General features: G+C 39.3%; 1 protein-coding gene across 3 annotated transcripts in view; it reads right to left on the reverse strand.

Moving 5' to 3' along the window:
* Nucleotides 1-14417, reverse strand: part of LOC146520766 (beta-1,4 N-acetylgalactosaminyltransferase 2-like) — a 40199-nt gene extending 25782 nt beyond the window's left edge. The window contains exons 1-9 of one of the 3 annotated variants that reach the window (XM_085157001.1): nt 14294-14417; nt 12554-12681; nt 12036-12179; nt 9741-9847; nt 8820-8857; nt 8402-8468; nt 2915-3028; nt 2546-2632; nt 26-207 (exon numbers count right to left, since the gene is read on the reverse strand). In XM_085157001.1, coding sequence (XP_085013127.1) covers nt 26-207; nt 2546-2632; nt 2915-3028; nt 8402-8468; nt 8820-8857; nt 9741-9847; nt 12036-12179; nt 12554-12681; nt 14294-14296 — 870 coding nt within the window. In that variant the 5' untranslated portion in view covers nt 14297-14417. Of the gene's footprint in view, nt 1-25; nt 208-2545; nt 2633-2914; nt 3029-8401; nt 8469-8819; nt 8858-9740; nt 9848-12035; nt 12180-12553; nt 14245-14293 lie in introns of those variants that run through there. The other 2 variants (XM_085157003.1, XM_085157002.1) reach the window with 2 other exon arrangements.
* Nucleotides 14418-16993: the final 2576 nt, after the last annotated feature.

Below are 16993 nucleotides of genomic sequence, written 5' to 3' on the forward strand. Positions count from 1 at the left end.
AGTCCATAAGAATGTAGGTATATACCTGTGCTGGAGGCATAATGTAATGTTGAATGTTTTCTCCAGTAATGTGCTCCGTTTCAAAGCTGTCATCGGCAATAATAATTTTTACGTTGCTATAAAATTGCCGGATGCTGTCGAGCAACACTCTTAAGTGTGTATAGCGCTGGAAAGTCTTTGTTGTGATGGTGACTTGAGAGCTGATATCTGAGAGACAGAAGCAAACAAAGACTTATTTCAAGAAAAAGTAGGGTGATCTGCTACAGCATAGAATGAGTTATCGTATGACACTATTATCGTATGACACTATTATCGTATCTCTCTATGTGCATCCTTCTCTCACCTATAGTGCCATGGAAAAGTATTTGTCCCCATTCACTACAATGAAATGTTTCAGATATAAAATGGAGTTTTTAAATGCTGATTTTACTTCTTAAGGGGGGGGGATAGACCTACCTACCTGCACTCATGCGAGTGATTACTGGCAATGTTTTTTCTCTTCACTGTGGAGGAATTTTGTCCTATTTGTCTTTGCAGAATTGCTGTAATTGAGCTTCAAGGCATAAACTGGACAATACAGTCTCCCTCAGGATTTTCTGGTAAACCATGTTTGACTCTTGATATGATATTCCTTTATGATATCATATCATATGTTATTTTTATGCTTGATCTAACAGAATGCAAATCTCCTTAAAAATCAGAATGTTTGTCTCCTCAGTCCACAGAATATTTTTTCAAATGGAGATCATCAGGACATTTTTTGGCAAATGTGAGATTGTGTTCTTTTTAGTCAGCAGTGGCTTTCACCTAGGGATTCTCAGATGATGCCATTGTTGCCCAGTCTCTTTCTTATTGTTGAATCATGAACACAGACCCTAACTTAAAGGACTGCAGTTCTTTAGAAGCTGATGTTGGTATTTTAGTGACCTTCTGGCTGATGTTGCATTTTTGGATTAATTTTGGTGTGCCGGCCACTCCTGGAAAGGGTCACCACTAGTTCAAGCTTTTTTCATTTGTAGATAATGACTCTCATCCTGGTTAACTGGACTCATCACTTTTGGAAAAAGCTGTGTAACCTTTCCAGACTGATTGATGTTATTGACATTGTTTTTAATCTTCTCAAGTTTCTTTAGGTCCTGCTAGGATGGGTTGCTTTTTAAGATCTTTTAGTTTCATTTTGTCAGAAATGGGCTATGTCCCAATGCAGTGGCTGCATCCTTTGGAGGACCCCGCCTTTGCAGTCTATGTGGGCCAGGTCCGAGAAGGCCAGAAGTGCGATTCTGTGAAATGGGACTGTCTAGACTTCAGATTTGTGTCACTGTGTCGGTGGAGTTTAATAAACTCAGCCATCTGCTCCTTGCTATCTAAAATATAACAGAATATTGGAGTAAATTCTCAACCATCTCACACTTCTGTTTAATCAGTTTTCTGTTTGACGTTTATTCAGCTGTGTGAAAAAACTTTAATCTCAGCTAAACTGATTTACTGAGGAACAAATAAAACACTGAAAAACACCAAACAATAACATTTTTAATCAACAAGTGACGTATATATCATGTTTAACCTGAGTAGTGAAAGACTGCACGAGGGTCTGAAAATGATGTTGACTGTACTCGCCGGCTCTAGTTAGCCTTGACCACCCAGTCAGCTATCGAGCTGGTCGGTAACAGATGTCTCCGAAAACATCGGAGCACTTTTTTGCAAATATGTGATGTCTTAATAAACCGAGCAGATATTTGAACTTGACACAGCTACATTCTCGCCTGAAAATTTCTTAATTTTATTTTGTGACCCAAAAAGAGTAATATTTTAAACTCTTCAGCCACGCTCCTCAACTAAGTAGCTGCCGCCATTGTTGGAAACTGGAATTGACTGGGCCGCGCTATGAATTCTGGGATAGGTTGGGCCACAAAGGATACACCCGACCCATCCTTCCAATTTGGGGAAATGAAGGATGCATTTGTTGGCTGCATATGGAGCAGCCATCGCTGTGCTGTAATCAGCCTTAAAATGCGGCCTCAGGAGGATGCAGCCCCTGAATTGGGACACAGCCATGTTCTACTTAAGTTATTCCTGTATTCAGCAGGTGTGGTAGTAATCAGGCCTAGGAGTCGTTTCCAAAATTAAAAATGTGCTCAATCACAGTCAATTCATAATTTAACAATAAGGAGCAGTTACTTTTTCAAATAACACCAAAAGGGATCGGATCACTTTTTTCAATAATGAAAGAATTCAACATTTAAAAATTGCCTTTTGTATTTACCCAGATTATTTGTAAATAATGTTGACATTTATTTGATGATCTGCAACATTTAAGTGTGAGAAATATGCAAAACAATATTCAATAAGAAATCAGGAAGGGTGGAACTACTTTTTGAAAGAACCTCTAGTGAAGAACCTTGAAAACAGAATTAAGTTTTCAAGTTTAATTAAATTAAGAAACATTTCATTCATTGGAGGAAGGCAGTCTAAGTTGGCCATAATTTCAGGAATCAATACATGGTACCATCACAGAGATCTTTAATTCCTAGGAAGAACAAACTACCTGTTCCCATGTCATACAGGACTGGTACACGAGGCTGTTTGATGGCAATTGGAAAAACAGCTTCATGCATTTCAAACTGGAAAGTGGCTAAAATCAGAAAACAAAAGCTTAGATTAAATACAGTGCAAAGGATACTCTTGTATAAAGAGAAAAAACAAAACAAAACACAGTCACTGATTTTCCAATAAACCTTAGAACAGCACACAAACTGCATAACTGGAAAACACTTAGTCTAATTTCACTTTTGCTTTCACTTATTTTGCTTGGACGTGACATACGGAATTCAGAAACAATCAAATTTCATGCAAAACTTTATTTTCATATAGAATTTCAAATTTCTAGCTCATTTAACATTGCTTAAACACATACCAAGGTCTCCAGTGTTTATGTGGTAGTCAGTGCTGGTATAGGACACTTTAGCTAGCAAGTTGTTGAGGGTCACCAGGCTGCGAGACTCGATAATCAGTTTGTTCTCACCAGATCCTGTTAATTCAAACCACAAAATTTCACAACACCATTAAAATGACTTGATTAATAGTTTAAGTTTTAAAGATAGATTATATAAAAATGAATTCAAACTATTTACGCTGCGTTTTTGCCTAGCTGAAATCACACTTTCTTATATTTTTTAAATAACAACTAAAGGCGGGACACATTTTCAAGAAAAAAAAAGTTGAAAAGCAGTCAGTGAGTTCACAACAACAACAAACTGCTAGTGTTGTATGTTGCTTTCTCATACAACATAATTATGAAAAATAACACAAATGTACCAGATGTAACATATCCAATCGATATATGCAAAGAAACTAGAACTGTCCATAAACCCTCCAGTTGTGTGCATCCCAACCCCCTTACTTTAGTGTTCCCCGTAACAATTGACTGGTCTGTTTTAACAGCTCTTAAATTAACATAACACTGAAATGAAAGAGGTACTCATCACTTTTATATGTTCAAATGCACAGTGAGGAGGATGTCATAAGGCCTTGAGGTAATCAAATGAGTGTTTTAATTTGTAAATGGGTCAGATTTGACCCAAACACAACAGGAAGGTGAATCAAGATGTGTAATAATGAGTTTAATACAGGAAAAAAAACACAAGAAGAAAGGGAGGTGCAAGAAGGCATGGAAAGTCATAACACCAGCTGAAATCTATCAGTAATTAGAAAGACACCCTGCCAATCCTCAGTACCAACTGATGGCCTATAAAAAGGTGTCGCATTACCAAGGTTATTGCTTGTTTCATAACACAAGAAACATCTGATGATTGTTAAAATCATTAAGTTCTCAAGACTTCGCTCAGTGGGAGCTGACTGTCAGGGGCAGATCTAGAAGGTTGGCATGTGCCACCCTAATATGAACTCTTGCCACCCCAAGTACCGCCCTACTTACATATGACAGTGTTGTGTTTTAAAATAAGATAGCATTAACACTTTGAGCACAGTTACAGTTAACAGTGAATATCAATTCTACAAATGAATATACTGCATAGTGTTACCCCCCTCCACCATTAACAAGAGGTTCAGCCCATAGCACAGACTGGCATTTTTCTTGTTTTCAGTAGCAAGTGATGCTTATGACTATGACTGAGCACATTTCAAAGAACACCATGGGAATTTCAGATTTCACACAGGTGGTTGGTTGTTACTGTCATGCTTTGGCTGTGTACAGGCAGGAGAAGGACCCAAACGCAAAACTCACGACAACAAAATTAAACTCAAAAAGCTGCTTTATTGCAGAATGGCATGGAAAACTAAACTGGAACATGGATAAACTGACACGCAAGGAAACACAGCCATGAGGGAGACTACGACACTGACAAAGAGAAACACAGGGCTTAAATACACAGAGGGATAACGAGAGAATGAGACACAGAAGGAGAGCACAGCTGGGAGTAATCAGGCTGGACGAGACAAGGGAAGCAAAACTAGAAACACTCACATGAGACATGGACCTTCAAAGTAAAACAGGAAACACACTGACTGAACTCTAAACATGCAAACTTAACAGCAACTGAGAAGACAGAACATAGGGACCAGAAACATGGTACAAAAAGGTCACAGTAGACACAACATTGAACACAGGGAAGCCATATTACAAAGCCAAAGAACTAAACCTATGATAACCATAACTGAAATCTAGGGAAACAAGAAACAGTACAACAAAGGACTCAAAACATAATCCATAATATAAAAACACAAGATCTATTCAAAATAAAATAGGAAACATAATGAGACGCAGACATGACAACCAGAACTTGACAACGTAAGACACAAACATGAAACACATGAAGAGCAGGGGAGACTTAACAGGGGTTGGAAGACACAAGGGGAATCTAATAACAAAGAACTAGAAAAACTCATGAGCTTAATCATATAAACATCCAAATAAACTAAAGTCAAAACACTGGGTCATAAGACCCAGGATCGTGACAGTTACACAATGAAGGTGAGTGTTATTAACCCTCTGTGGTCCACAGGCACGCTGCACCTCCAAATCACATGACTGATTTAAGCTGACATAGCAACAAGCTGCAACCACGCTGAGTCTTTCAGCCCGTGTTGAAAGTTCGGACTTCAAAGTATACACCGTTTTTTAAATTTTAATTACAGGCCAGTAAATTCAGAGTTATGATAGCAAAAATATAATATAAGTCATGCTTTTTTCTAAATACTATTGTCATGTTTTGTTTTGTATTTTGTTTTGTTTTCTTTTAAAGCATTTTCTAAGGACAGATAGGAAGAGGGGAAAGTTTTGGAAATGACAGCAGCGAGACAGAGCGAGTGACAGAGAGAGAGAGAGATATTGATATCGAGTTTTTAGATGTGGGAGATTTGTGATGTTTAGCGTGGAGTGTGTAGTTAGTGTGTTGTGTAGTCATTGTTTTGTTTTGTGTGTCAGTGAGGGTACTAATGACTGTCATAAAGGCAGATTGCAATGTAAACACTGTGACCAGGTAGAAAACCAGAGGGGTGATACACCTCCTGTTGTCAGGCCTGCAGGGTTTAATCCTGTGGTGTTCTCCTCTGTCTTGTGTCCGACAAACACATTTCTTTTTACTGGCAAAAATAATTTGTGGGGCATCTTATTTTGACACCCGATTGTTCTCTCTTTTTAGTTATAGTAATATTTTTAAATGGTTGTTCAAAATTGTAAAGAATTCCAGGTGTATTTTTAGATAAATAATTTTACATAAAGTACATAAAAACAAAATTCACATGTTTTATGTGAATTTTATGTCAAACTAACGTGTTTAATTATGTGGGCTACAGAAAATAATTAAGTTATAGATTACATTTATATGAAACGCGTGTATACTTAATGCATTTGAATCATTATAACATTGTAACCATCTGCATATGTGTTTGAAAAATAAGGCTTTGATTTTGCCACCCCATTTGATTTCTCTGCCACCCTAATAAAATTTCTCTAGATCCACACCTGCTGATTGTGCAAGAGTGAGAACGAGGACCCAGGTTCAGACACAAAAGGAGATAGAGCGGAGAGTTAAACCAAAAGCGAGACGTTTTATTTTAGCTGATAAACATGAATACAAAATAATGCGAGGCAAACTGGGTGACAAAATAAACTGCTACTAAACTAAAGTGGGAAAACAAAACAAGATAACTAGGGATGGGTACCGGTATCCGGTGCCATCATGGCACCGGTTCTGACATAAACGGTAGTAACCAGACCGAAAAGCAGCGCACATTTCGGTGCTTTATTTCGGTGCTTTTTTTTCCTGAGCTGTGATACACTTTCTTCTTCCTTACATTTCTATTGGCGGTTGGCAAACAACTGAAAGGTGCATTACCGCCACCAACTGGTATGGAATGATACACTTTAGATTCTAGCCAATCATTTTACGTTTCGAGGATAGTAGGCGGGTCCAGGTACGTACGTTCTTTTAGAGCAGAGCTACAGATTAAAAATGCCCAAGGCAAAGCAGTCAAAAGTCTGGCTGTACTTCACAGCAAAAGATGCAAACTCAGTAGCCTGCAACAAGTGCTTTAAGGTGATACTGTCAAAGGAGGTCACACTTTAAATCCGATGAACCTAGCCCTGCCAGTGTAGCAGAAATGATGATGGCAGCAGCAGCCGTTCTTCTCTGCGTGAGTAGCTTAATGTTGTTCGTGTGTAATTTACGTTGAGTAAGCTAACCGCGTTATTAAATTAATGCATGTAACGTGAACTAGCAAACACCATCATAGCTACATGCGGCTGTCTTCTTGTTTGATGGCAGATACTCCCTTCACCCTGGCCAAAAAGGCTAAAATGACCGAAGAAAAAGTGGAAAACAGTTAAACATGAGAGGTTTTTGGACAAAGTTTGTGTTTTTTCCATTGTTTAAGCACTGCTTCCAGCCCAGAGTGATACCATATATGCCCTATACCTGCAGAAAAGACTAACATTGTTATCTTTTTACAAAAAAACAGCTGAACATGAGAGGTTTTTGGACCAATTTTGTGTTTTCCATTCTTTAAGCACCGGTTTGGGCACCGTTTAAGCACCGGCACCGTTTCAAAAGTACCGGTTTGGCACCGGTATCGGATAAAACCTAAACGATACCCATCCCTAAAGATAACTGTGACTAATCACGATGACTCTGATAACTATGATTTCTATGATGACTGTGACTACTATGAGTGCTATGACTAGACGTGGTGACACAGACGTCCTGACAAAGACAAGACAATGGAAAACACAGACTAAAAACACACAAGGGGGGATCAGGAATCACATAGGGAAACAGCTGACACACATGAACCTAATAATGGGACAGAGGAAGTGAAACTAAATACAATGAACAAAGAAAACCAGGCTCTTTCAAAATAAGACAGGAGGCAGACAATACTGACTTGATAACAAGGAAGACTGGAACATAAGGGGTGACGACACAACAGGATCTAGATAAACAAGGACTAAAGAATTTCAAAATACAAAGCAACTCAATCCTAACTAAGGATAGAAATAACAAGAACTTAGCATGTCTTCTACAGTACATGTCAATAATGCAAAATGAACAGAAAATGCTGGGTCCCAGCCCATGACAAGACTGCTGTAAATGTTTTATATTTCATATTTGTAAGAGATTGTTTTTCTTCTCCACATGGCTGGAAAGTTCTGACCCTTGCTGCTAATCTGGCGTGTGGTCCAAAAACCAATCCAACAACAATTTTAACTGTCTCAGGGACTGTAACTGTCCCTGAGACAGTTAAAATAAAGTTGGTTATTTCATGTTTCTGTGATAGATTCATGCTTAATTTAGTTCATTTATTTACAAGATAACATGATTAAAGTGTAACATTAATTAAAAAACATGTCTAAAATATGTGATTACAAAATATGGGTTTGTTAAATATGTAAAGTGCTGTAAAGTTTGTATGAGGTAAAGTTTGTAATTGTCACATGAGTTTGGTTGAGAGCGCAACCATGGCATTGTGGAGCTAGCATGGATACATGGCTACAGATGCATTTACAGCCTCAACATTAATGTTATTCTGCATGTGGTCCAAGAGGCGCACACGGTATGGTTTCATGTATATTGTTTGTATAATGTTGCATACGTGTTCTACACTGGTAATGACAGGACGTTTTTGTTATATCCATTATTGTGCATTTTTTCTGTTCTGCTTGCACAAGACTGTTTATGGACACTGATATGAGAGACTGATAAGCTCAAAACATTTATGTTGTAAACTTTGTGTTTCTTCAGTTTTCACGGTGTCTGAAGACAATAAGAGTGAGAGAGAGAGAGAAATTAATTTCCGAAGACATCAGTATGATGCGTGGCCATTCTTTGTTGGACCCCTGTAGTTACACCCCCTACAATATAGTCACTTATTTACTAAATCTCACCTTTGATGATTGTCTGTTCAGGTGTAATATTTGTGGTCAGGATGCCTTTAGACACACTTAAAGATACCTACAAAAGAAAGGCCTGAATAAATTTAAAAAGCACTCAGAATATCCTATACAGTCGTCTACAAAAAAAATAAACTGTGTATGAAATTATTATGCTATGTCAGTGTAACATTGAAATACCTATTGAAGATGGAAAGAAAGATGCTATTTTATACTGTACATCAGACCATAAGTGAGGTTTGTGTTTTTTCTTTCATTTATCCTAAAGCTGAATTAAAGTCAGCCCCACACATTGATCACAAAATCAGGGAATCAGGGCCCTTAATGTTTGAAATGCATATGTTCAGGAGGCATCTTGTATGAACCAGCCAACCTGTACAATTCATATTAGATGTGAGGGAGAAACACCAACCTTGTAGCTGCTTCTGTTTTCTGCATGCAGCCCTAAACCTGAAATTAAAATGACATTACTTTTACATTGTCCTTTTATGGGAAGACTCCATGACACGTTTTTGAAGCATAAAGGATCAACATGAATTCCTTAAAACCCCCATGCAACTTCTTGTCTGTGAATATGTTGGCTGTAATACAGATTTAATTTTGCCATCTCGTTTGCTGAGGTATAAGTTTGCTGGTCATTATCGCTCTTGGTTAATTATCTTTTAATTATGTTTTAAATGTAATTATACATGGAAAATTCCTGAAATTGCATGTTAATTTGACTCACTAATGACTCTAATTCAGAGCTATTAAAGTTAACTTAATAATCTGAGAAATACCACCAAATTTAGTCTCAGATCAACATTTATTAACCATTTTTCTAATAAAGTAGAAAGGGATTGTATAGGGATTTCTTTTACTTATGTATTAATCACATTATTGTATGATGCCTTGGTGCCACTGGATTTATCATGTTCCACACCCATACTGTAAGACAGATGGTGGGGGTGCAGTAAGGAAGTTGGGGGAGCAGACAGCTCCACAGGAAGAGTCTTTTGTCTCTTCGAGGACTCTGGGAGGTAGCAAGGAAGTGTGAACCTTAATGTGTGAAACAGCTATGTACTGCCTTTTGTTCCTGAAGAAGGTATTTAACTGAGAGCCATGCTAAGCTCAGTGAGACTCTGCTGACCTGCCCCGCGGTCACGTAGGCTCTCCATCAAGCTTGTTTGTCTGTTCTTTGTGTGTTTTGATTAAAGAATGTTAGCTACCGCTCACTGCTCGTCTGCAGGCTTTATTTAAATGGAAAACTTCCACAACAGAATATACAGCACATATACAACAATACAGACCACTGGTAAACTGTTGTCTGTTGCATATATTAGGCTTGGCATACCTGGTATGAGAGTAGAGGTCAAAGGCTGTACTATATAACCTTGAATAGGATACTGCAGAGGAGAGTTAGGCGAAGCAAACAGCAGTCTGGATAGTTCAGACACCATCCTGATGAAGAGATGAAATGTGGGTAGATATAGAAACAGGTATCACCTTTTTACTGCAGACTGCACGACTGCACCAAGCAAAGCAACTCTGCTGTTGAAGTGCAACACATTCTCACTCCCAAAGCGTAATATTTAATGCTGGGTGACAAATCATCAACATATTACTCTTCTGGGTGTAACAGTGTTTATGTGGTATTATTCCACTTGCCACAAATGTCAGCGCAATGGGGTAACAGCCCCCCCCCCCCCCCATTACTTTTCATTTGTTTATTATTGTGTAAAACTGTATGCTAATGGGATGTTCTGACCATAGTGTGCTGTGGGGAGTGGTGTGTGGCGAGCCCTTTGCACTAATAATAATAATAATAATAATAATAATAATAATTGATTGCATTTATATAGCGCTTTTCAAGACACTCAAAGCGCTTTACAATTCCACTATTCATTCACACACTGGTGGAGGCAGCTATAGTTGTAGCCACAGCTGCCCTGGGGCAGACTGACAGAAGCGAGGCTGCCATATCGCGCCTTCGGCCCCTCTGACCATCACCAGTAGGCGGTAGATGAAGTGTCTTGCCCAAGGACACAACGACCAAGACAGACCGAGCAGGTGATCGGACCGGTAAGATGAGCTTCCCAACCCCCTGAACCACGGTCGCCCACTGATACAACACTGTTGTTTCCATTCAGGAAATAAAGTGGAGGCAATCAATCAGAGACTCCTTGTGTTCTTAAAAACACAACACAACGCAGAGTCGAGGAGTCTGTTTGGACCAACCTGTTGCAGCGGGGTGAAGCAGCTCAAGAGTTGGGAGTTCGCCTTGTAATCAGAAGGTTGCCGGTTTGAGCCTCGGCTTGGACAGTCTCAGTCGTTGTGTCCTTGGGCAAGCTTCGTGAGTGGTTTGTCGCAAGTTGGGTGACGCGTTAGCCAAAGTCCTAGCAGCATCCCCAGCTAATGTATGCTTCGCATCAATGTGATATTTTAAGCTGCAAGTGCTTCAGTGAAAAGAAAATTCCTTCTTGCACAATGTGATTGATTCAGCTGCCCGTCACTACCAGATCCACTGCCCATTTGCGTATGTGCGAAGGTAACTCTACTTGGACAAACTGCCCAAAATGCGTTGACAGAAACATTTCAGGGATTTTGAGTCATTCTGCACTCCAGAAGTGTTAATAGCGTTACTTTTTTTAAAATCGCGTTAATCGTGATGATGGCTTAATCTACGCTAATTTTGACAGCACTAGTTCAAATGTGTTAGTGCTAGCACTAGCAAGAAGCACTAGCGATCGTGGCTCAAGAGTTGGCAGTTTGTCTTGTAATCGGAAGGTTGCTGGTTCGAGCCCTGTCTCCGACAGTCTCGGTCGTTGTGTCCTTGGGCAAGACACTTCACCCGTTGCCTACTGGTGGTGGTCAGAGGGCCCGGTGGCGCCAGTGTCCGGCAGCCTCGCCTCTGTCAGTGCGCCCCAGGGTGGCTGTGGCTACAATGTAGCTGCCATCACCAGTGTGTGAATGGGTGGATGACTGAATGTGTAAAGCGCTTTGGGGTCCTTAGGGACTAGTAATGCGCTATACAAATACAGGCCATTTACCAGTTACAGGGGTACCCAACATGTCTCTAAGTGCACATTAACGCTGACAGCACTTCTTTTCACATTTATTCAGTACAACAAGGGCAGAGCAGCAACAGAGCATTTGAATAGATCTGAAACAATTAGGGGATTTGCAAAGCCACAATATAAAGAGAGTTATAGAACAGAGCATCTCAATAAGAACATAGTAAATTGCCTAATAAATTAATCAAGCCATTTTGGTAAGATTTGTTTATAAAAAAGCAAAGTGGGTCGGGGGCGATAAAGGCTATAGTCATTTATGGTTTCCACATTCATTTGTCTGGACAGTTAATGTATGTCCAACATGACGGTAAGTAGAGGACAGCACAGTTCCTGCTGTTGGACTGACTTGATATAGCCATGGCTGACCAGTAAAAAGAGGCTACCCAACCCTTTCTTATTTTTTGAATAAGAAAGCATCTTACCTTATCTTATTGGACCTCATGATTATAATATCAAATGATGCCAAATGTGTCTACATTAATTACAGTTTACAAAGATACCAATTGATTATGTTCAGTTACAAATGCCATTGCATTACTGTTAAAGTACACAACATTCATTCATCCACCCTCTACCTGGTTTTGTACTGTTGGAGGTCCTTAGCTCGCCGTTTAACAAGCTCTTCGTATTGATCCTTGGCTATATAATCTTTAAGAAGTTCTGAGCCTTTAGGGCAGGTACATTGATGAGCCAATGAAAAGTTCCTAGGAGAAACTGACCTGAAGAACAAAGGAAATACAGAACTCCTAAAGGGTCAAAATTCTCTTCTATATCACATTGTCATTTAAATCAAGTAGTTCAATTCTTATGGGAGTTTGGGAGACTAGTCTAAAAAGTCTTTTCATGATGCATTAAGGGTAACAAGACTGTTGCTTCATCTGGATAGCAGTATACCAAGTTTCCTCAAATAAAATGCAGTTTCACCTCTGGTCAGCAACAAAAAACCACAAACAAAGTGATCATACAAAGCACGCTACATGTGCGTGTGGTGTGTGTTAAGGACAATTTAATGAAAACACTTTCAAACACTGCCAAATATACAAGAGGAGGGGTTTCCACACACACACACACACACACACACACAAATTATTACCTTAGTTTTGTTGCGCTGGAAAACTTGATCAGATTTTCATTAACGTTAGAGAAATATATGACATAGAAAACCATCAGGATGATCAGAGTAACAGCCACCAGCTGGAGCCTTGTGCTACTCAATGACATCTGCGGACACACACACACACAAGCTCACGTTGTAGACAGTTTGCTAGCAAAGGACCTGCAAAAGGAAAGATGGCCGTTCTAATGCTCCTGCCCCCAACAGCTGTCAGGTGGCAGGATTATTTCTATTTATTTTAGTACTAAAGATGCAAAGTCAGCATCTGGTATAGGGAGAGTCAATATCTGGCATACCCAATGCATTTACATAAAATCTTTGCAGTAATAAATTTGGACACAAGAGTGATTGTGTCATCCTGGGTCCTTTTGACCCAGCGTTTTGTGTTTTCTATTAGTGTGATTTTGGTTCTGTTGTTCGTCCTGTTTAGTGTATTCTGTTCTGCCCATCTATTCCTGTGTTAAGTCTGCGTTTCCTAGTCTGTGTCTTTGCGTGTGTGTTTCCTGTTTTATTGTGAAGGTCTGCATCTTATGTGAGTGTTTTCAGTTTGCCTCCCTAGTCTTGTCACGTTAATCACTCCCAGCTGTGTGTAATCTCCCCGTGTTCTCTGAGTGTTTTTAAGTCGTGTCTTCTGTCTTAGTCGTTGCTGGTTTGTCTGTGTCATTTCCCCTCCGTTTTCCTGTGTATTCTGGCCGCATCATTCTCCCTGCACCTACACGTACCTTCGTTCGTGTTCTGGCTTTGTGTTTAGTTTTAGTTTTCCCAGTTTAGAGTTTTTTACAGTTCTGTTTTTCGCCACCCTTTTTGTTGTACTTCACCTGTTGTTAATAAAGCTCACCCTCCACTTAAGCAGTCTGCATCTTGGGTCCGTTACTATCCACACACGGCCTGCCTCGGCACCCCGTGACAGTTTGCTTCATATAGCAATACTTAATACACATATTCTTAAAAAATGGTCCATCAACCAACTTGAAAAGCATTTTTTTGCACGCTGAAATCTGAGACAATGTTCGAACATCTGAAAATCCTGACATTTTAACTGCCCTTACATTTATATAAAAAATATTCACAGCGCAACAAAATGACTACACTTTCTCTTTTGCCTTTGCACGTAACTTTGTGCTGAACATTGGTGGGGTCAAGATCTTTGTCTAAATAAATAAATAAATCTTTTTAAATTGCCAGATGATTAAACATGCAACTGTTTTGCTGGTAATAGCTGAAACGAGTAAAGAAAATCAACAGCCTATTTATGCAAGATAATTCATAATTTTACTGGGGGGGTTATATTGGTTGGGTCTGATTATTGGGGGGTTATAACCCCCCTGGAAATTACACCCCTGCTCCATTATGTTGGCATGTGGCACTGAAGAAAATATTAATCAAATCAAATATAATATATAATCGTCTGCCCTTGTCTGCACAAATCTTTCCCTTTTTCTTTTAGTGTTAACTTTCACGTGGATGATATCTACAACAAAACTCTTGTTTATATACTTTTTATTTCTTTGCACAGAAATCAGGAGTAGTCATATAAGAGATGAAAATAAATTAACATTATAATTAATATCATAATTAACTGAATTAACATTTACATTTATTTATGTAAATTTCTGTCATATGTCATTGAAATTTTATTATTGTGTTAATGGTAACAGAATGAACAAAACTAATGATATTTAACCACAGGCTACAGTATAGAAATGATCCATGTCTTACCATTTCTTCCTTGTAAAGTTTCACTCTTATCTCATTTATTCAGCATAAATATCCAAGACATTAAGGAGCCACGAAATGAAACAGCTTGAGATTTGAAAAAAAAAAACTCTTAAGAATTCAGGGGCTGGGCACTTGTGTACAGTGACTCAGGGGGTGTAGTTAACGAAAAACAGTCTGATGGGGGTGGAAAACTTGAGCAGCTTAACACTCCTATATCTGATTTTATCAGCTTATGTGCTTATAATATATGTTAACAACTGCATTAAAGATTCTGAATATCTCATAAAAATCACATTGTATTGCATGAAAATAAAATTAACTTCATAAAACACTTTGTTTGTTATCAGACATTAATAATCCTCACAATATTACTTAAACAGCAAGTTCCTGGATTCACATATGAATGTAAAATATGATTTCTTTAATGTTTTCAACCATGAGGAAAAATGAATTCAAAGGGAGAAACACATTTTACTGACATTTTCTGTTTCATCTGCATGCAGCACATTGGAACCACGAGAATGACACTGCAACCACAATGGATCCTGTTTTTCAAAACAGCTCACAGCATGCCTACCACATTTACCACTAAATGTTTCGCAAAAAGAGCATCTGACTGGTACATAAATAAAGATGTGAAAACAACGTCTAGAAACTGCTCCACTTTTGTCTAAATGACTTTCACTAAAGGCACAAGCAAGAGTTTTTTCACAAACTGTTGAACCACATTCCTTACAAACTGCGTCACTCTGAAAACAAAGCTCACTAAAGACCGACAGGCAATCCCCGGACTGGAGCAGACCGCGAACGCGCCACCTCTACTTGACCATAAACCTGGTTTATTTGCAAAAAATGGCAATAATATACTGAGGTTAAACAAAAACAAGACAGGGTTAACTGTTGACATAGCAGAGAGGATTATGTGGCAGAGGACTGTGGCTCCAGTCGGCCCCTCAAATATGGGTTCCTTCATTAAGAACAGATGCAGGAAGGAATGAGCTGCCTGGAACTCCACCACAGGTTGAAGCAGAAGCTCCAGCTCAGAATGTCAACAGGGAGGAAAAAGGGGTGGAAGCTAAAAACAAAGCCTAACCTTCTGAGTCATGACTTAATTGTGTTTCCACAGTGAGCAAACAAACAAAAGCATCACTTCAATTCAATTTTATTTATATAGCGCCAAATCACAACAAATGTCACCTCAAGGCGCTTCATAGATACAGAGAAAAGCCCAACAATCATATGACCCCCTATGAGCAAGCACTTTGGCGACAGTGGGAAGGAAAAAAACTCCCTTTTAACAGGAAGAAACCTCCGGCAGAACCAGCCTCAGGGAGGGGCGGCCATCTGCTGCGACCGGTTGGGGTGAGAGAAGGAAGACAGGATAAAAGACATGCTGTGAAAGAGAGACAGAGATTAATAACAGATATGATTCAATACAGAGAGGTCTGTTAACACATAGTGAGTGAGAAAGGTGACTGGAAAGGAAAAACTCAATGCATCATGGGAATCCCCCGGCAGCCTACATCTATTGCAGCATAACTAAGGGAGGATTCAGGGTCACCTGGTCCAGCCCTAACTATATGCTTTAGCAAAAAGGAAAGTTTTAAGCCTAATCTTAAAAGAAGAGATAGTGTCTGTCTCCCGAATCCAAACTGGAAGCTGGTTCCACAGAAGAGGGGCCTGAAAACTGAAGGCTCTCCCTCCCATTCTACTTTTAAATACTCTAGGAACAACAAGTAGGCCTGCAGAGCGGGAGCGAAGTGCTCTAATAGGGTGATATGGTACTACAAGGTCATTAAGATAAGATGGGGCCTGATTATTTAAGACCTTGTATGTGAGGAGCAGGATTTTGAATTCAATTCTGGATTTAACAGGAAGCCAATGAAGGGAAGCCAAAACAGGAGAAACATGCTCTCTCTTTCTAGTCCCTGTCAGTACTCTTGCTGCAGCATTTTGGATTAACTGAAGGCTTTTCAGTGAGTTTTTTGGACATCCTGATAATAATGAATTGCAGTAGTCCAGCCTGGAAGTAATAAATGCATGAACTAGTTTTTCAGCGTCACTCTGAGACAGGATATTTCTAATTTTAGAGATGTTGCGCAAATGGAAGAACGCAGTCTTACATATTTGTTTAATATGTGCGTTGAAGGACATATCCTGGTCAAAAATGACTCCAAGGTTCCTCACAGTGTTACTGGAGGCCAAGGTAATGCCATCCAGTGTAAGAATCTGCTTAGATACCATATTTCTAAGCTTTTCAGTGCCGAGTACAATGACCTCAGTTTTATCTGTGTTAAGAAGCAGAAAGTTAGTGGCCATCCAAGTCTTTATGTCTTTAAGACATTCCTGCAGTTTAACTAATTGGTGTGTGTTATCTGGCTTCATGGACAGATAGAGCTGGGTGTCATCTGCATAGCAGTGAAAATGTATGCTATGTCTTCTAATGATGCTGCCTAGGGGAAGCATGTATAATGTAAACAGAATTGGTCCTAGCACTGAACCCTGTGGAACTCCATAATTAACCTCAGTGTGTGAAGAGGACTCTCCATTTACATGAACAAATTGGAGTCTATTAGATAGATATGATACAAACCACTGCAGTGCAGTACCTGTAATACCTACAGCATGTTCTAATCGCTCTAATAGGATATTATGGTCAACAGTATCGAATGCTGCACTAAGGTCAAGAAGGACAAGCAC

The sequence above is a fragment of the Neolamprologus multifasciatus genome, chromosome 4, assembly GCF_963576455.1.
Source record: "Neolamprologus multifasciatus chromosome 4, fNeoMul1.2, whole genome shotgun sequence".
Lineage (NCBI taxonomy): Eukaryota > Metazoa > Chordata > Actinopteri > Cichliformes > Cichlidae > Neolamprologus > Neolamprologus multifasciatus.